This window comes from Felis catus, chromosome B3, assembly GCF_018350175.1.
Source record: "Felis catus isolate Fca126 chromosome B3, F.catus_Fca126_mat1.0, whole genome shotgun sequence".
NCBI lineage: Eukaryota > Metazoa > Chordata > Mammalia > Carnivora > Felidae > Felis > Felis catus.
In genome coordinates, this window is record NC_058373.1 from 118,575,385 (window position 1) to 118,595,419 (window position 20,035).

Consider the following 20,035-nt stretch of genomic DNA (forward strand, 5'->3'; position numbering starts at 1 on the left):
AAAAAAAAAAAAAGTGGGGAAAAGGTGAAATGTCCCGGATGAGAAAGAGATCACGTTTGCCTAAATACAGCAACTTGACAAGCAGTATAATCTCAACTGGCTATTTTTACACCTATAAGGAATGAGGTTGAGGTCACACAGCTAGTAAGACTCCAGGCCCCTAAAATGTAGGATAGTGTAGAAGATAAGCATATACACAGGTAAATATACAAGCAAAACACCATGATGCACACTTTTAATGAAACGCCCTATAATTATTAGTGGGAGTGAATCAGTCAACAAATTGATAAGACTCAATTCCAGGCCTGCACTCGTCTTAGCCATTGACAGCCAGCAACCAGCCCCTGTGCAGCCAACACTGCACAAGCCAAAAAGCTTATGAGAAGCAGAACTAGGAAATTCTTATCCCACGTAAAAAGTGCAGGTTTTTCAGTATATAAAGCAAGTTCATGTATATCTATTTTCGCTCTTTCTTTTATTTTTTATTTATTTGAGAGAGAGAGAGTGCGCCAGCCGGGGAGGGGCAGTGAGAGAGAAGGAGACAGTCTGAAGTAGGCTCCAGGCTCTGAGCTGTCAGCATAGAACCGGACTTGGGACAAAATCACGAGCTGTGAGATCATGACCTGATCCCAAGTCATATGCTTAACCGACTGAGCCACTCAGGCGCCGCTTTGGCTTTTTTTTTTTTTTTTTTTTACAAGTAAGCTACTGACCTGATGTGCAAGAGTCTGGCCCTCCAAGCTCAATTTAGCGTCCTCCTTGGCCGCACAGGGCTCTCAGCATGCAGCTGAGGCAGCCTGCCACTAGAGGGTCTCTACTGGTTTCAAACTTTCTCCACGGCGTTCATTGAAACGAGGTCAAAAGTCAAAACACAAAATGGTGGCCTCCTCTGCGGCTATACTGCGAGCTTCTGGACTCCGCCGATGGGGTCAGCTGCCAGGCTCTCCAAAGCTATGGTCTGGTGGCCGGGTCTCGTGGGCACCTGCCCGGAGGACAGCGACCTGGCACCTGGAGCCAGCGGGCCGCTGCGGCTGGGACGAGCCCGTGCACATCGCGGTGCGCGGCCTCGCGCCGGGACAGCCCGTCACGCTGCGCGCGTCCCTGCGCGACGAGAAGGGCGCGCTCTTCCGGGCCCGCGCGCGGTACCAAGCGGACGCCGGCGGCCTCCTGGACCTGGCGCGCGCGCCCGCGCTGGGCGGCAGCTTCACGGGGCTCGAGCCCATGGGGCTGCTCTGGGCCCTGGAGCCCGAGAAGCCCTTGGTGCGGCTGGTGAAGCGGGACGTGCAGACGCCCTTCGCGGTGGAGCTGGAGGTGCTCGAGGGCCACGAGCCCGACGCCGGGCGGCTCCTGGGCCGGGCGGTGCTGGAGCGCGACTTCCAGCGGCCGGGGATGCGGCGGGTGCCGGTGCGCGCGGGCCGGGTGCGCGGCACACTCTTCCTGCCGCCTGGTGAGTGCCTTGCGTCCCAGGCTGTCCTGTCTGCCTTTCTCTGGTCTCCTGCACGTCTACCAAGAGTAAGGATGTAACTCCCAACATTGCAGAGGTCTGTGGGGACGTTAAAGTGTACCCTGCCTGGGGAGGTGGCTCTGTTGCTGCAAAACTTAGAGGTCAGTTAGAAGACATCATAAGGAAATGGAAAAGACAGTTGTAAGTAAAAGCAAAAACATTTTATAGGTAGTTCCAAGTCTTTAACGACTTTTAAAATAGTTTCTCAGTATAGCAAGTTTGCTTCTAACTCCCACAGTATATCAAGGTTAAGAAAATTGGTATAGGGCGCCTGGGTGACTCAGTCCATTAAGCGTCTGACTCTTGGTTTTAGCTCAGGTCATAATCTCAGGCTTGGTGGGTTAGCAACGCCTCTGCGCTGACTGCTTGGGATTCTCTCTCTCCGCCCCCCCCCCCCCGCCCCGCCCTCCAGCACTCTCTCGAAAGGAAGAAAGGAAGGAAAGGGAAGGAAAGAAGCTGTTTCCCTAAAAAAAAAAAAAAAAAAAAAAAATCAACATGGATGAATTTCAAAAGAGCACTGAGTGAAACAATGAAGTCCCAGAAGAACACATTCAATATCATTCCATTCAGATAAATAAAACTCAAAAAATAGGCAAGATAAAATACTGTTTAAGGTACATGTATAAGTGGTAATACTGTAAAGAAAAATAAGAGAATGATAAAATTCAGCATAGTGAAAAGGGAGAGAAGGGGCACACAGATACTCGGGGGCTTGGATAGTTAGTACTGAGTTATTTCTTAAGGTGTTGGGTGTAAAGTGTTTGCCTTATCATTTTTTCAGATTTTGCATGTTAAGTACAAACTTTTTGTGTAAATGGTGAAAATGTCCCATAAACAGAGTCTAGTTTAATGCATTTGAGATTCATTCATGCTCCATATATCCAATCGTTTCTTCTTGTTTCTTAGTAGTACTCCATTCTATGGGTATACTTCAGTTTTATTCATTCAACAGTTGAAGGACTGGGTTTTCAGGCTGGGTTTCAAGTCTTTAGAGATTATGAATAAAGTCACTGCAAACTGTTGCATACAAGTTTTTGTATGAACACCAATTTTCATTTCTCTTGGGTAAGCACCTAGGAGTGAGATTGTTAAATCATATGATCAAGTATATGTTTACCTTTATAAGAAATTGCTCAACTGGTTTCCAAAGTGGCTGTATTGTTTTGCATTTCCACCGTCAATGTATGAGGGTTCCACTTGCTCTACATGTTCTCTGGCATTTGGCATTGTCACTTTTGGGGGGGGGGGGCAGTGGGCAGTGGTTTTGCTGTTTTCATTGTCTACTTGTAAATTATTTTTAATTAGAAAAGTGATGCATACTTACTGTAAAAAATCTATGGGGCTTTGAAGCTCTGGGCATAGGGGAAATGTGGATTGAGCCTGTGCCACTCTCTGGATCTTTGAAGGCCAGAGGTCTTCTAACATTTCTGATTGTCAATAGAAAAGTTTGACATCACCAAGTAGACAACACATGGCTTTTGACACCACTGCAAAGAGTTTAAGAAATAGTTCAGTTTTGGGGCGCCTGGGTGGCGCAGTCGGTTAAGCGTCCGACTTCAGCCAGGTCACGATCTTGCGGTCTGTGAGTTCGAGCCCCGCGTCGGGCTCTGGGCTGATGGCTCAGAGCCTGGAGCCTGCTTCCGGTTCTGTGTCTCCCTCTCTCTCTGCCCCTCCCCCGTTCATGCTTTGTCTCTCTCTGTCCCAAAAAATAAATAAACGTTGAAAAAAAAAAAAAAAAGAAATAGTTCAGTTTTGTGTTTTGCTTCTTCCAAAGAACCTGGGCCCTTCCCTGGGATTGTGGACATTTTTGGAGTTGGAGGTGGCCTTCCGGAATATCGAGCTTGTCTGCTGGCTGGCAAGGGTTTTGCTGTGATGGCTCTGGCTTATTATAACTATGAAGACCTCCCCCAGGGCATAGAGACCCTCCACCTGGAGTACTTTGAAGAAGCTGTGAACTACCTGCTGGATCATCCTGAGGTTGGAATGTCTCTAGGTTTTGTGATCTGTGTATCAGGTGTTCTCCTGACTGCTCTTGGTTTTGATACAACTTGACAAATTCACAACAGCTACTCCCAGTACCCAACACACATTACCATTTATAGTTACTTCATGTAGACAGTTTGTCTGCAATTATATGTTATCATATATTCTGCTACTAAAGATGTTCTTCTTCGGCTTGGAATTTTAAATTCCAGTATTTTATAGTTTATTATATTCAGCTCAAACACATGTGAGAACCCTAAGTTCGATACAGGAAGGAGAGGGAAAGGGGAAGGTAATCACTTATCTCCAGAAGGCCGTAGGTTAAATGTTTGTGTCTAACAATGCTCCCTTCTTTGTGGCCCTTCTGAGAACACAGTATTAAATGAAGAACTGGGCCGCCAAAGAAGCTAGTTATTAGGAAGTGCTTTGAGGGCTTTATAGGTTCAGAGGATCAGAAGATACACCTTACTTACTTTTACAGTTCAGAGCTCACAGTGGATGGGAAGCTGTGGAACTCTTAGAAAAGGTGATAGGGTGTAATGGCACCAGCACAAGATGTAGACAGACAAAAGTTAAAGTTAAATGTAAGTTTGATTTCACCAACTAGTAACTAGTTCCATGACCTTGGGGCCTCCCTTTCCTCCGAAAAATTGGGATGGTAATAACATATCATTTAATTCCTAGTACTTTTCTTTTATGAGGAGTAAATGGTTGAAACCAGTAAAGGGTGCTATTGGAGAAGTCATAAGGAAAAAAAAGACTGCTGTTGACAGGTGACTCAAATGGCCATTTGGTTTTTTGTTTGTTTGGGGTTGTTTTTCTTTTTAAGTTTAGTCATTTGTTGAGAGAGAGAGACTTAATCAGGCCCCACGCTCAGCACACAGCCCGATGTGGGGCTTAAACTCAGGACCCCGAGATCATGACCTGAGCTGAGATCAAGAGTTGGATCCTTAATTCTGGAGCCACCCAGGCACCCCTCAAATGGCCACTTGTAATAGAAGATTTTGGTAACCGTGGCAAGAGCAGTCCTTGTGGAATAGTGCAAACCCAAGCTACCCTGAGGGGATTAGGTAGAAAAGGGAAGACGAGAAGAACAGCTATAGACAATTTTGTCTCCACAAATTTTGCTGTCAAAGAGAGTAGAAAACTAGGGCAGAGTGGATGTGAGGTGGAGGGACTGTTGTGAAAATGGAAGAGATACTAGAGCATTTAAGTACACTGATGGGAATGGGCCATTTGAGAAGAAAGTTATGAAAGAGGAGAGGGAGATGATGTAATTGTAGGAGTGAAGTCCTTGAGAATGAGAGCAGAGGAGATCCCAAGTACAAGCAGCAGGGGGCCTTTGATAAGCACAGAGATGCTTCTTTGGAAACAGAAGAGAAGGTATAGAGCTTGAGTTCACATGGCACTAAGTAGATCTCGCAGGGGAAAATGAGGAGCAGTTCCTACTGGGCTATTTATTTTCTCCACCAAGTAGAAGAGCTGAAAGTGAAAGAAACAAGGTTAAAGGTTAAGGGGCTTGAGGAGGTAGGAGGTGTGACACAGTCTTTTACAGAAGTGGGAAGCGCACATAAGTGAAATGTGGCAGGATAGATGGGAAATATGGATGCTTATCTGAAATTTGTGGTCATGAAATGAAAGTAAGCTCTGTCAGCATAAATGTGTAGTTTTTTTCCAGCAGTGTTCACTTGCACAAATACAGGCCTGGAGGAAGTGAATAGGGGGGTTTAACCAAGGTTAGTGTTTTCCCAGGAAAGTATGACCAAAGGCAGAGAGATCTTAGCGTTAAGGGTGGTTACAAGGAAGTGATAATAACAAAGAAGCTTGAAATCTGAAGTAAGTGAGAGGCAAGTAAGAACACAAGAGACATACTGATAGTTAAAACAACAGTGGCAGTCAAGGCCACCGAGAGGTGGACATGGGTGGTACAAGAATGGTTAGCCTGGAATTATTGAAGATGGTGATCAGAGAGTGGAATGCTTGAAGCTGAGGTTTTAGAGATGAACTACTCACTGATGATGACTCAGTTTAGGTTATGACAGTGGGAGTGGATGGCTGAGACAGGGTAGGGAAAAAAACATTGTTTAAGTTTGAGGTCAAGGAACTGAGAAGCCAAAGTATTTACTCTGTCCTCCACATGGTTGTTGAAGTCACCCAAGAATGATGATGGAGAGACTGTAGGAAAAAAGACAGAGAGGAAGAAAAGTAAATACCCCAAGGTTGTAAAATTGGCAAATGGTAGAGCCCAGATTCTGACTCAGTTCTGCCTGGTATCCAGTTCCAGGCACTACAGATCATGCTGCACTGTTCATGGACTCGTTCTCCTCTCTCCTCTGTTCTTTTCTCAGGTAAAGGGTCCGGGAGTTGGGCTGCTTGGGAGTTCCAAAGGAGGTGATCTCTGCCTCTCCATGGCCTCGTTCCTGAAAGGCATCACCGCCGCCGTCATAATCAATGGCTCTGTGGCCAATGTGGGGGGAGCCTTACACTACAAGGATGAAACTTTGCCTCCTGTGGGCTTCGAGCAAAGTCGCATCAAGCTGACCAGAGACGGCTTGGCAGACATTCTGGATGTGCTGAACAGCCCTTTGGAGGGACCTGACCAGAAGAGTTTCATTCCTGTGGAAAGGGCTGAGAATGCCTTCCTGTTCCTAGTAGGTCTGGATGACCACAACTGGAAGAGTGAATTCTATGCTAATGAGGCCTCTAAGCGCTTACAGGCCCATGGTAAGGAAAAGCCGCAGATCATCTGTTACCCTGGGGCAGGGCACTATATTGAGCCTCCTTACTTCCCCTTGTGCCAGGCTTCCCTACACACCTTGGTGGGTGGTCCTGTCATCTGGGGAGGGGAGCCCAGGGCTCATGCCATGGCCCAGGTGGATGCTTGGAAGCAGCTCCAGACTTTCTTCCACAAACACTTGGGTGGGGGAAAGTTAGGCAGACTCTCTTGAAAACATAACCCAGTATTTGAAGGTTGTGAGTGTGAGACCAATATATGCTAAAAAGTATCCGTCAAAGTCAGTTCATCTGAGGTATTATGCTAACGCTTTTGGGTTTTTATTCCGTTCTCTTTAAATAACATTACTGTTAAAAATAGTCTCTGTGGGGAATAAGTTTAGGAATTCCCTGAGCTTGCACCAATGGGTTAACAAGGTTTAGGATGAAAGTATCCAAGAAAAGGTAAACAGGGCGAAAGCGCCTCCAGCATAGTACAAAAGCAGAAGAATGGGAAGCCACAGAATGAAAGCATCCAAGATTAGGTCAACAGGGAAAAGCGCTCCCAGCATAGTACAAAGGCAGAAAGCTGCTTTCACAGGAAGGAATGTCCAGAATAGGTCAACAGGGCTATAGACAGCAGCAGGGTGAAGCTGCCCAGAGTGGAGCTAATTAGCCAAAGAAAGGTGTCTTGTTGACCCTGAGGTAGCCTGCTGTATCTGTCTTCTCCCTTAGGCAAGTTAAGATAAGCAGACACAGCGCCTCATGCCTGTGTAAACAACCATCTGCTCAGCAGAAAAGATTTTGTTTTGTATTGACCCAAACGCTTAACACTACATATCTTTGAAACCCCCTTTCTCTCACACATATGAGTTAATGTTCATGGTTTCATGGTCTCTTTCTGCATGTTCATCACATTTGTAAGCGTTCTGATCCTAATAAAAACAGAGCAAAGATCTTTACTCAGGGCTCTTGTCTCCTCCCAGACATTAGCCTCTCTCACATTTAATTCTGCATCCACTCTCTTGCTGGACAAGAGAGAACTCCAGACTCAAAGTCCGCAACAAGTCTCCATACAAACAATGTCAGGAATGAAAACAGAGCCTTAAGTATAAGCAACTTTTATTAAAGTTTAAATATTGGGACATTACAGATAAAGTTGCTGTTTCCTTTCAGTGCTTTCAGCCTTGTCTCCACTGTCGGGGAGCAAGAATTCCTGTCCTGTCATAAGTCCTTCTAGCTGGACTAAGAATCACATTGACCTAAGACAGATTAACGGGAAAAAATCAAATTTAATAGCATATGCACAGGAAATCCACACAGACATGGAAATATATTTACAATTATAGAAAAAGAAAAGGACGATTATTAAAACTTTTTAAAAATGTTTATTCATTTTTGAGAGGGAGGCACAGAGTCCAAAGCAGGGCTCAAACTCACAAACCGTGAGACCATGACCTGAGCCAAAATCAGATGCTCAACCGACTGAGCCACCCAGGTGCCCTGAGGAAAGGAAGATTATTAAGATGTAAACATGGCAACGTAATTTTTTTTCTTAATATGGATTATGGTTTATATTATTTATATATCCCTTTCTCTTCTGTTTTTTCATTGAATTTTTCTAAATCGCTACATTACTGAGAATCCTGCCTCAGGTTCAGATAGCACCTAAATAAATAAAATGTCATTTTGAAAAACTCTAGTAAGGGTGCTAACTTGAGGCTTGTGGTTTCTGGCTCTGCCAAGTCAGGACTAAAATAGAAGAAAATTGAGAACTAAAAGAAACAAAAAGTAGGATGCCTGGGTGGCTCAGTCAGTTAAGCACCCGACTCTTGATTTTCATGATCTCTCAGTTGTGGGATCAAGCCCTGCATCAGGCACTTCACTAGCTGTGGAACCTGCTTGAGATGCTTTCTCTCTCTGTCTCTCTCTCTGCCCCTCCCTCCCCCTCTTGTGGGTGCGTGTGGGCTCTCTCTCTTTCCTTCAAATAAGTAAACTTTGAAAAAAATAAAGAAGCAAAAAGCGATGAAAGACTCGAAGATTTTGTTTTCTTTTTTTTCACATGAAGAAAATGTGCTGCTTATATAGTTTCTAGTCCCCACTAACCTCAGTGGGCTGAGGGATGCCTCTTCCACCCATGCCCAGGAATGTAATAGCAGGTAGGTAGCTTTCTCTGCACTGCTGAGTGTGCTTTCTGCATGCCTTCCTAAGCACATGGGCAAGAAAAACCAGACTGGTTTAACTATACTCTCCAAGGCAATCTCTTCCCTTGTTCATCATGCTGGAATACTTAGCATCCTCAGAGATCGTGGAGCAGGTTCCTGAAAGAGCCTCAGGACTGAAACAAAAAGATGTTAAGAGTGTGGATGGCCAGGGACACCCGGGTGGCTCAGTCGTTCAAGGATCCAACTCTTGATTTCAGCTCAGGTTGTGATCTTGTGGTTTGTGAGTTCCAGCCCCACGTTGGGCTCTGTGCTGACAGTGTGGAGCCTGCTTGAGATTTTCCCCCTCTCTCTGCCCCTCCCCCCACTTGCACTCTCTGTCTCTCTCAAAATAAATAAACTTAAAAAAAACAGTGTGGATGACCACGTTCCTTGACTGGGCCTTAGAGCACAGACATGGGGAGGTGAAGAGACCCTCCTTTAATCCCTTCTGAAATAAGATGGAGGTATAAAAAGTAATCCCATTTACAATTGCACCAAAAATAATAAGATACCTAGGAATACTTAACTAAAGTGGTTAAGAGACCTGTACTCTGAAAACTATAAAACATTGATGAAAAGAAATTGAAGATGGCACAAGGAAATGGAAAGATATTACATGCTCATGGGTTGGAAGAACAAATATTGTTAAAATGTCTATACTACCCAAAGCAATCTACACATTTAATGAAATCCCTCTCAAAATGCCAACAGCATTTTTCACAGAGTTAGAACAAACAATCCTAAAATTTATATGGAACCACAAAAGATCCCAAATAGTCAAAGAAGTCTTGAGGAAAAAAAAGCAAAGCTGGAGGCATCACAATTCCAGACTTTAAGTCATATTACAAAGCTGTAGTGATCAAAACAGTATGGTACTGGCACAAAAACAGACACATAGATTAATAGAACAGATTAGAAAACCCGGAAATAAACCCACAACTATAGAGTCAATCTTTGGCAAAGCAGGAAACAACATCCAACAGGAAGGACAGTCTCTTCAGCAAAGGGTGTTGGGAAAACTGGACAGCAACATGCAAAAGAATGAAACTGGACCACTTTCTTACACCACACACAAAAATGGATTACAATCCTTAATGTGAGACCTGAAACCATAAAAGTCCTAGAAGACAACACAGGCAGTAACCTCTCTGACGTGAGCCACAGCAACTTTTTTTTTTTTCCTTGATATGTCTCCTGAGGCAAGGGAAACAAAAGCAAAAATAAACTATTGAGACTACATCAAAATAAAAAGCTTCTGGGGTGCTTGGGTGGCTCAGTGGGTTGAGCATCAGACATCAGCTCAGGTCATGATCTCATGATTCGTGAGTTGGAGCCCTGCATCAAGCTCTGTACTGATGGTGCAGAGCCTCCCTGGGGTTCTCTCTCTCTCTGTCTCTCTCTGTCTCTCTCTGTCTCTCTCTCTCTCTCTCTCTCTCTCTCTCTCTCCCTCTTTCTCTGTCCCTCCCCCACCCTCTCTCTCTCTCTCAAAATAAATACGGGCACCTGGGTGGCTCAGTCGGCTGGGCATCAGACTTTGGCTCAGGTCAATATCTCACTGTTCATGAGTTCAAGCCCTATGTTAGGCTCTGTGCTGACAGCTCAGAGCCTGGAGCCTGCTTGGGATTCTGTGTCTCCCTCACTCTTCGCTCCTCCACCACTTGTGCTCTGTCTGTGTCTCAAAGCTAAATAAACATTAAAATACATAAATAAACTATGAAAAAAAATTAAAAACTTCTGCAGAGTGAAGGAAACAATCAACAAAACTAAAAGGCAACCTACAGAATGGGAGAAGATATTTGCAAATGACATATCTTATAAAAGGTTAGTACCCAAAATACAGAAAGAACTTATAAAATTTGAAACTGGAAAAACAAATAATCCAATTAAAAAAGGGACAGAAGACATGAACAGGCATTTTTCCAAAGAAGACATACAGATGGCCAACAGACACATGAAAAGATGTTCATTATCACTAACCATCAGGGAAATGCAAATAAAAACTACAATGAGAGGGGCGCCTGGGTGGCGCAGTCGGTTAAGCGTCCGACTTCAGCCAGGTCACGATCTCGCGGTCCGTGAGTTCGAGCCCCGCGTCAGGCTCTGGGCTGATGGCTCAGAGCCTGGAGCCTGTTTCTGATTCTGTGTCTCCCTCTCTCTCTGCCCCTCCCCCGTTCATGCTCTGTCTCTCTCTGTCCCAAAAATAAATTAAAAAACGTTGAAAAAAAATTAAAAAAAAAAAAACTACAATGAGATATCACCTTATACCCGTCAGAATGGCTAAAATTAACAACGCAAGAAACAACAGGCGTTGAAAAGGATGTGGAGAAAAAGGAACACTCGTGCACTGTTGGTGGGAATGCAAGTCTGGGCAGCCGCTACGGAAAACAGTATGGAGGGTCCTCAGAAAGCCAGAAACAGAACTACCTTATGACCTCACAATCACACTACTGGGTATTTGCCCAAAAAATACAACACTAATTCAAAGGGATCCGTGTACCCCTATGTTTATAGCAGCATTATTTACAATAGCCAAGATATGAAAGCAGCCCAAGTGTCCATGGATTGATGAATGGCTAAAAAAGATGTGGTGTGTGTCTACACAATGGAATATTATAGCCATAAAAAATAATGAATCTTGCCATTTGCAACATCATGGATGGCGCTAGAGGGTATAATGCTAAGCAAAAGAAGTCAGTCAGAGAAGGACAAACACTGTATGATTTCACTGATATATGGAATTTAAGAAACAAGTGAGCAAAGGGGGGAAAAAAGACAAAGAGACAAGTCAAGAAACAGACTCTTAACTATAGAGAACAAACTGATGGTTACCAGAGGGGAGTTGGGTGGGGGGGATGGAGATTAAGGAGTGCACTTGTCATGAGCACCAGGTGATGTATGGAATTGTTGAATTACTATGTTGTACAGTTGAAATGACTATAGGACTGTATGTTAACTAACTGGAATTAAAATAAAAACTTAAAAAAATAAAAATAAAATAAATTACAGTTATCTTTTTGTTATGAAGATGGACAGAGCCCATGTAAGGTGAAACAAAGAGAATGCAGACATTAATGATGGAGTCTATTCAGATTTATGAATGAGAATCAGCCAATCAGTTGAGTATGAATTAGTATGGGCTCCAATGGGCACAGCAAGGTGAGAGGGACTGCTCTCTTCCCCTATTACAGTATAAATACTTCTGGTACATCTGATTGAGGAGTTAAGTTTCTTTCCTGGAAAATGAATTATTAATTACATTAAAATCTAAAGTATGAATAGAGTTACAGCTTCATAGAAATAAAGGCAGTGTCCTTCAGGGTAACCTGGACTGAGTAGTTGTAAGATAGCCAGAGTTACAAGGATATTTATAAATGTGATTTGAAGGATGCTTCTTTTTCTCCAAAGCAAATGACAATGAATCAGATCAAAAAGCGGAGAAATTACCACATGAGCCAAAATGTGGTCTCATTTTTGTATAAGTCCATGCCATGCCTGTGGGTTCGAGCCCCACGTTGGGCTCTGTGCTGAAAGCTCAGAGCCTGCAGCCTGCTTCAGATTCTGTGTCTCCCTCTCTCTCTCTCTCTGCCCCTCCCCAGCTTGTGCTGTCTCACTGTCTCTAAAATAAATAAACATTAAAAAAAAAAAAGTCCATGCCATCCCCTAGCAAGTCCACAAAGTGACAAGAAGTTGTATGTGTATGATGGGTTAGAAAAGAGACTCTCCACCAAGAAGCTTCTGTTCCTAAGCTGGAATGTGATTGATTCTCTGTGGCAACACAATTGAGGAAAGGTTATACTCTCAGAAGTTCTTTGGGTAATAAACAGTACTCCAGACCAAAAGACCCTTCTCTAGGAGAGCTTCTATGTGGAAAAAGTTTAGGCTCACAGAAGGAAATCTCCCCCAAAGAGAAATTTCTTTCTGCCTCTTCAAAACTATTCTGACATGAAAAACCAAACAAACAAACAAAAACCCCGCATGAACATTTTCCCTAGATGTGTAAGCCTCACATGAATTGAGAAGTGGCTCCAAAGGGAGGGTTCTTCCATTAGGACTCTTGCTTCAATAACATATGAAAGATATAGTCATAGCTATAAATTATAAGATATCATCTCAAATAGCTATACCTGTCCTGAATGAATAAGTTTGTATATTTTATGGGTATGCCTACAAATAAAAAAACAAAATTTCATGATTTTCATGGGATAACTTGGTTATGCTTTTTCCATGTTTTCCCTTTCTTGGAACTCTTTTTTGCAACCACCCCCCCCAACCCCCGCAAAAAGGCAACCCAAAAATTCACTGGCACTTTAGGTTATGACTAATAAGTAACACTCTTATAAGGTAAAAGTGAAGCTAAAAATGTTCAAACTCCATAACTTTAATATGTTTGAGTTACTCTTGTCACTTTTTTAATTAAAAAAAAAAAAAAAGGTACTGTTGAGGATGAGTGTATTCCTGGACAGAAATAAGGGATAAGTGAATTTATTACTATGTCTGTACAGAAGTTAAGAAGGTATAACCTCAATCAATTTTAGAATGTAATCTATCTAGTTCTACCAAAGAAACACTTGAAATTAAACTATTTTAAATCCATAATTTTGCATTTCAACATAATTTTCCACTCGAAAGCTAAATTCCTAGCCACTACACTAAGTGCCCGTTCTCCATGACAATAGTATTACATTTATTGTGGCAGATTACTCAAAGAACAGAATAATTGGTTTACAGTTAAGATGTGTTATAACTTTTTTTAAGTTTTATTTATTTAAGTAATCTCTACACCCCACGTGGGGCTTGAACTCATGACTCAGAGATCAAGAGTCACATGCTCCAAGATTTTTAGAGCTTCCAGGTTGAAGCCATCCACACTGGGAGAGTGACACATACCCCAACTCTATGGAGACAGTAGCTCCTGTGGTCAGAACCCTCCCAGACCTCGCCCCGTGTATCTTGTCATTTGGCCGCTCGTCTATCTCATTTATCATATCCTGTAATAAACTGGTAAACACAAATAAGCGTTTCCCTGAGTGTTGTGAGCTGCTCTAGCAAATTAACTGAACCTGAAGAGAGGGTTGTGGGAACCTCCAAATCTGTGGGTAACCTGGGGCCCTACCACTTGGAATCGGCATGTGAAATAGGGTGGGAGCTGCCTTGGGCGACTGAGCCCTTAACCTGTGAGATCAGACACTGTCTCTAGGTAGATAGTGTCAGCATTGAATTAAATTCTGGGTATAGGATACCCGGCTTGTGTCACAGAACATTGCTGCGTGTGAGGAAAAAACGCCACTCCACACATTTAGCGACCAGAAGTGTCAGAAGTAAAGTGTTCTGTGTCAGTAGTAAAGGAGACACACAGGAAAGATAGACATCGGATGAGAACTATAGATCTTCCCTGATATACAGAATATACAGAATACGCCACTAATGAATAAGTTCAAAAAGAATATCCATTAAATAAAAGAGAACATCCATATAACCAACATTCAATTCCAATAGCTGTTTTTTTTTTTAATTCTGAATATCTACTTTTCTTGAAAAAAAATTCTTACAAACATTCAACAGAATAATGCTGGAAAATCACTGAAAGAAAACGATCCATAAATAAACATTCCCTACCTCAAAAAAGTCTAAGGATCATAAAGTCTGCAGGAGCTTGGCTAATCAAATACTATGTTACTAATTTAATCAGTATAAAATGGAAGGGTGTTAAATATATAATAAAAAAAAAATCATTCTTGTGGAAGAGCAAACTTTAAAGGAGGCCACCAATTGAGAATTGTGGAAAAAAGTAGGGCGGGGGAGCTAAACCAGAGTTCTAAGGATACATAAAGTGTCAAACCAGTGTAATTTCTTGGATTCTCATGGAAAACATTGTTTTACTTTGTCATTAAAGTTCAGCCGTATCCAATACTTTGTCTCTGTTTTATCTATGTTTTTTATGTCCTCATGTTTTGGTCTTGTGGTGATATTACCACAGAATATTGAGTTTATTTCATTTCCTGACTAATAAAGAAAAAATAGATTATTCCATGCTTGGTGTAGACAGTAGATGATTTCTTCAGCCCTGCAATCTGCCACCCATCATTCCTAGGGAACACTTCTTTGATCAGCTCTTCTGAGTGTCGGGACAGACTGCTGGTTGATCTTACTGACAAGAGTATTGTATCTTCCATACTTGTTGAGGAGTCGTCAAGAACTGATTCTAGGAATTTGACGAACTTCTTGCCTCACTCCCCATTTCAGCAACATTCATTTGTGCTCTATTTTGACACTCATTACTATTCTAGTATCAACAAAACTTCTGCTAGGAATTTCCTGTGGGTTTACCTTATCCCACTTGTGTAGGGAGGCAAAGCTTCACCTCTGCCTTCTTAGGGTTTCTACCTGAGCCTGAGAATTAAATTGACATAAGACAGGGGTGCCTGGGGTTGGTTAAGCGTCCAACTCTTGACTTCGGCTCAGGTCATGGTCTCAAGGTTTGTGGGATCGAGCACCGCTTTGGACTCTGTACTGACATTGCAGAGCCTGCCTGGGACTCTGTCTCTCCCTCTCTCTCTGCCTCTCCCCTGCTTATGCTCGCTCTCTCTCTCTCTCTCTCTCTCTCTCTCTCAAAAATGAATTAAAAAAATAAAAAATTTAAATTGACATAAGACAGATTAACAAAAGAAAAACATACCAATTTGATTTTTACATGTACAAGGAACTCTCCACAAGAAACGGACAACCCAAATAAGTGGCAAAACCCAAGTACTTACATACTAGATTGAACAGAGTGGCAATTGTGAAAAAGTAGAGTATATGGGGAAACTAAAGGAAGAGAAGGTTTTTTTATTTGTTTGTTTTGGTTTTGGTTTTGGTTTTTAAGTCCAGCGCAAGGCTCAAACTCACAACCCTGAAATCAAGACCTGAACTGAGATCAAGAATCTGACATTTGAGGCGCCTGTGTGGCTCAGTTGGTTAAGTGCCCAACTTCGGCTCAGGTCATGATCTCAAGGTTTGTGAGTTTGAGCCTCACATTGGGCTCGCTGCTGTCAGTGCACAGCCCGCTTTGGATCCTCTGTCGCCTTCTCTCTCTGCCCAACCCCTCCTCGAAAAATGAATAAATATCTTCTAAAAAAAATCAGAAAAAGAATCTGATGTTTAACTGACTGAGTCACCCAGGGGCCCCAGGAAAAGAAGGATTTTAATAAGATCTTGTGCAGATTTCTCTCAGCCTTGACTCCTTCTGGTATTAAGACTGATTTCTTTCCTCCTGGTATAGGGAGGGTGGTTCTCACCTGGGAGTTTCATCTTCTGTTTCAGGGGGAAGAGGGGATGAGGGCCTTTCCGGCACCTGCTGTTTTTCAATTGCCTTTAGCTCAAAATGATCAGTATGCCTAAGGGACATATTGGGGTATCGTCCCCTGAACCCCTTCTCCCGACTCATTTCCACTGTGTTTCTCTCCTCTCCACTTGATTTTGAGAATTGAAGAGAAACGAAGGGAGAATTTTTATCTCGCACTGCTATGTGCTTAATTTCTTCTTGTTTCCTGTTTTCTAATGTCAAATTCTCTGTTCAAATCTAAAAACACAAGAGTTTTCTAAAAGTCAACCTCCAAATTCCTTAATTAGTTCCATTAATGGTCATAAATCCTATCAATCCCATTTTCTTTCTCTAAATTTAAAAACTTCCCTTCTTGGGGCGCCTGGGTGGCGCAGTCGGTTAAGCGTCCGACTTCAGCCAGGTCACGATCTCGCGGTCCGGGAGTTCGAGCCCCGCGTCAGGCTCTGGGCTGATGGCTCGGAGCTTGGAGCCTGTTTCTGATTCTGTGTCTCCCTCTCTCTCTGCCCCTCCCCCGTTCATGCTCTGTCTCTCTCTGTCCCAAAAATAAATAAACGTTGAAAAAAAAAATAAAAAAAAAAAAACAAACTTCCCTTCTTACCCTAACTTCTAAAGGCCATCAATGCCATAATGGGTCTCTTCCAGTGCTTTCAAGGATATTGTCAAGTACTTACCCAGCAAACACTACCCCTCTCCCTTTTAGAAGAATTCCTGATTTGTATTCAGGCATCACCCATTCCCTGTAGCAATGGGCTTTGGGGAAAGCTAACTCCACTCTGGCGGCAAAGGCAATGATGGTGGTCCCTGTTTGGTTTAAGCCAATCTCAACATTCCATCCAGGGAAAGCATGTGATTTAGGGGTGCCTGCGTGGCTTAGTCATTTAAGCATCTGACTTCAGCTCAGGTCATGATCTCATGGTTCGTGAGTTCAAGCCCCACATCAGGCTCTCTACTGTCAGTGTGGAGCCAGCTTCCGATCCTCTGTCTCCCTCTCTCTGCCCCTCCCCCCGTGCACTTGCATGGGCTATGTCTCAAAAATAAACATTTTAAAAAAAGAAGAAAATATGTGATTTAGGTCACATACTTGGAGATCTGAATGTTCTCTCTCCCACTAAACACGAATGAAGAAGCCTGAAGCCCCAATTATTCTGACAGCCGCCTTATCACATCAAGAATGGCAGAACAGATAGAAAGAAATCGTTCTTGGTGTCGTCACTGAGCTATTGATCAAACAAATATGAAACCAGACTTATTCTTGATTTCCATGCAATAAATTTCCTTATTTTGTTTTTTTTTTAAAAAGACTTTTTAGAGCAGTTTTAAGTTCCCAGTAAAACTGAAAAGAAGGTACAGAGACTTCCTATATGCCCCCTGCCCTTATACATGCACAGCCCCCCTCCCCCCCAATACCAATACCTTCCACTAGAGCTCCACATTTGTTACAACTGATGAAATGACATTGACCCATTATTACTACCTGTCCTTAGATTACATTGTTTAACTCTTGGTAATGTACATTCTATGGGTTTGGACAAATGTATAATAACATGAATCCACCATTATAATATACAAAATAGTTTCAGTGCCCTAAAAATCCTCATGTTCACCTGTTTCACCTGTTTCACCTGTTTCACCACTCCCTCCCCTACAACCCCTGGCAACCACTGGTCTTTTTGCCATGTTTGCCTTTTCCAGAATGTCAGAGAGCTGGAATCATAATGTATGTAGCCTTTTCAGCTTGGCTTCTTTCATTTAGTTCCTCCATGTCTTTTCATAGCCTTTTCATAGTCTTTTCTTTTTATTGCTGAATAATATTTCATTGTCTGGAAGTACCAAAGTTTGTTTATCCATTTACCTACTGAAGGACACCTTGGTTGCGTCACGCTTTGGCAAATTATGAATCAAGCTGGTATATAAATATCTGTATGCAGGTTTTTGTGTGGATATAAGTTTTTATCTCTTTTGGGTAAATACTAAGGAGTACAGTTGCTAGATCATATGGTAAAGTATGTTTAATTTTGTAAGAAACTGCCAAATTGTCTTCCCAAGTGGTTATACTATTTTGCATTCCCAGGAGCAATGAATGAGAGTTCCTGTTATTCCACATCCTTGCTAGTGTTCTGTGTTGTCAGTGTTCTGGATTTTGGACATTCTAATAGATGCTGTAGGGGCCCTGGGCAGAACACCCCTAAATGTACCACAATGACAAATTGATTATTTCTAATTAAAACTATGTAAAAAAAAACCAGCCTGTGCAAGGACACTCAGAACTCCCTCTGTCCCCCAGAAAGAAGGAAATAAATCTTTCCTGAGAAAGGCACCCTCCCTGTACCAGAAGGGAAAGAGACATCCTTATCACCAGAGATAGGGAATTTAGAGCTGAAAAGGCTGTATAAACCAACTGTAGAGGCCACTTTTGGGCAGTAGACATGAGCAGTGGAAACCCGAGTAAGGAAAAGGGTCCACAGTGACCACTGGGCCCATTAGGCGACCCACCTCAAAACACCCATAGACCCTAGTTGACCGATGGGCTACTTAATAATCAGGCACAGGTAGTAAAAATGGAAAATTCCATACGTTCCCATACCTCCTCACTCCCCCACAAACTCAGCTGGCCGCCTTCCACTCCCCAAATGCCTCCTGGCAGACAGTCACTCCCTTGCTGTCCAGCGCTCTGCTCCCCTGCACTGTACTCCATAACTTCTATCTCTTCTGCCTTGGGTGAATTCATTCACCACCCACCCCAACTTTGCTATCTTTTACTAATTTACTACTTTAGCCCAAATTCTGTTCAGAATTCCTTACTAATTTAAGTTCCTAAACACAAGTCTTTTTTTGTACTGTTAATTCCTCACAAATGTACTGTATCTTTGTCTAAAATGTATAAAGACTGCTTACCATAAAAATAATTTTTTAAAAACTGCCTGCCTTGGCCATTGCTTTGGGTCTGAATTTCACTATTGGGCTTCCATGTGCACATAATACAACTTTGTTTTTTCTCTCCTGTTAATCTGTCTCCTCACGTCAATTTAATTCTTAGACCAGCTAGGAGACTTTGAAGGGTAGAGAGAAATCATTTTTCCTCCCCTACAATGTATAATTCCCATAATTTCTTTTAAACCAGTTTGAATTTGTTTTTCTTACTTGCAATCAAAAGAAGCTTAACTACTATAATGTCACTAACATGACCAAAAAATTCTTTTTAAAAAAAATGTTTATTTATATATTTTCGAGAGAGGGGGTGGGCAGATAGCAATCCCAAGCAGACTCCGTGCTGTGGAAGCAGAGGCAGACATATGCAAATTCACAAATCGTGAGATCCTAATCTGTGCCCAAACCAAGAGTCAGATGCTTAACCAACTGGGCCACCCAGGCACCCCTGTCTAAAGAATTCTTAAAAGACCAACTGAATGCTGGAAGGAATAAAAGTTTAACTGTTGGGGCACCAGGGTGGCTCAGTCTGTTAAACATCCGTTTTTGGCCCTGCCCTGCGCTCGCAGGCTCTCTCTCAAAAATAAAATAAACATTAAAAGCAAACAAAAGAAGAATGACAAATCTCTGGGTATGCCTGTGATCTGCCTTCATTAACTCATTGAAGGGAAATAAACACATTAAAAATGTTTAACTGTTAAAAAATAAAGCCATACAAGTAAGAGATTAGGGAAAAATATAAGAGAGAAAATGTAATAATCATATATAGGGAAAGGTATTCCTTAGCATGACACAAAACCCAGAAACTGTTAAAAAGAAAATCACAGGCCTAAAACGGTGTCATTTAGGCCAAGTCACCAAACCTGGGCTTAACCCCCAATTCCAACCTCTCCCATAAACAGTCTTAACTGGTCAGTCAAGAATTTTCTGTCGGCATCAATTACTGAGGAATCTGTCCTGAGGCCCTAGCCATTCCCCAAAGGAAGATGAGGTAATCTGCATAATAAAACCCCTTGATCCTCTCCCTAAGGAAGGGTGACCTTGCTAATAACGTCTTGCCCCACTCTCCCTCTAAAAATCTTCCCTTTTGTACAACTCTTCACAGCTCCCCTCCACTTCCTAGACGGAATGCTGCCCAATTCATGAATTACGATTAATAAGGTCACTTAGATCTTCAAATTTGCTTGGTTGAATGTTGTTTTTTAACACTAGAGGAAAAGACCAAGCGATTGAACATTGTAAAATGTGAAGGTACGGCAAAAGAAAATTAAAAGATAAATTACAGAATAGGAGAAAATATAACACATAACACACAGGAAATATATAAAGGGCTTCTATGAACCAATAAGAAACTCGGCCAAAAGATATAAAAAGACTGCT

The 20,035-nt window shown here is 42.4% G+C and overlaps 2 protein-coding genes across 2 annotated transcripts in view; one reads left to right on the top strand and one right to left on the bottom strand.

Moving 5' to 3' along the window:
* The window catches only part of HEATR4 (HEAT repeat containing 4), a 49,482-nt gene extending 48,629 nt beyond the window's left edge, over nucleotides 1-853 (bottom strand). Inside the window, exon 1 of the mRNA XM_019833266.3 lies at nucleotides 714-853. The gene's annotated coding sequence lies outside the window, so the exon portion shown is untranslated. The remainder of the gene's footprint in view (nucleotides 1-713) is intronic.
* Nucleotides 854-876: 23 nt separating this feature from the next.
* On the top strand, nucleotides 877-7,161 carry LOC101092274 (acyl-coenzyme A thioesterase 1). Its single transcript, XM_003987826.5, has 3 exons — nucleotides 877-1,447; nucleotides 3,279-3,481; nucleotides 5,836-7,161. Exons 1-3 carry the CDS (start codon nucleotides 877-879, stop codon nucleotides 6,433-6,435), a joined length of 1,374 nt encoding a protein of 457 aa, XP_003987875.4. The 3' UTR covers nucleotides 6,436-7,161.
* The last annotated feature ends 12,874 nt before the right edge of the window (nucleotides 7,162-20,035 follow it).

Coding starts and splice junctions, on each gene's coding strand:
- LOC101092274 (XM_003987826.5), top strand. CDS start 877: ATGGTGGCCTCCTCTGCGGCTATACTGCGAGCTTCTGGACTCCGCCGA. Junction 1,448..3,278: donor CACACTCTTCCTGCCGCCTG/GTGAGTGCCTTG, acceptor CTTCTTCCAAAG/AACCTGGGCCCTTCCCTGGG. Junction 3,482..5,835: donor ACCTGCTGGATCATCCTGAG/GTTGGAATGTCT, acceptor TTCTTTTCTCAG/GTAAAGGGTCCGGGAGTTGG.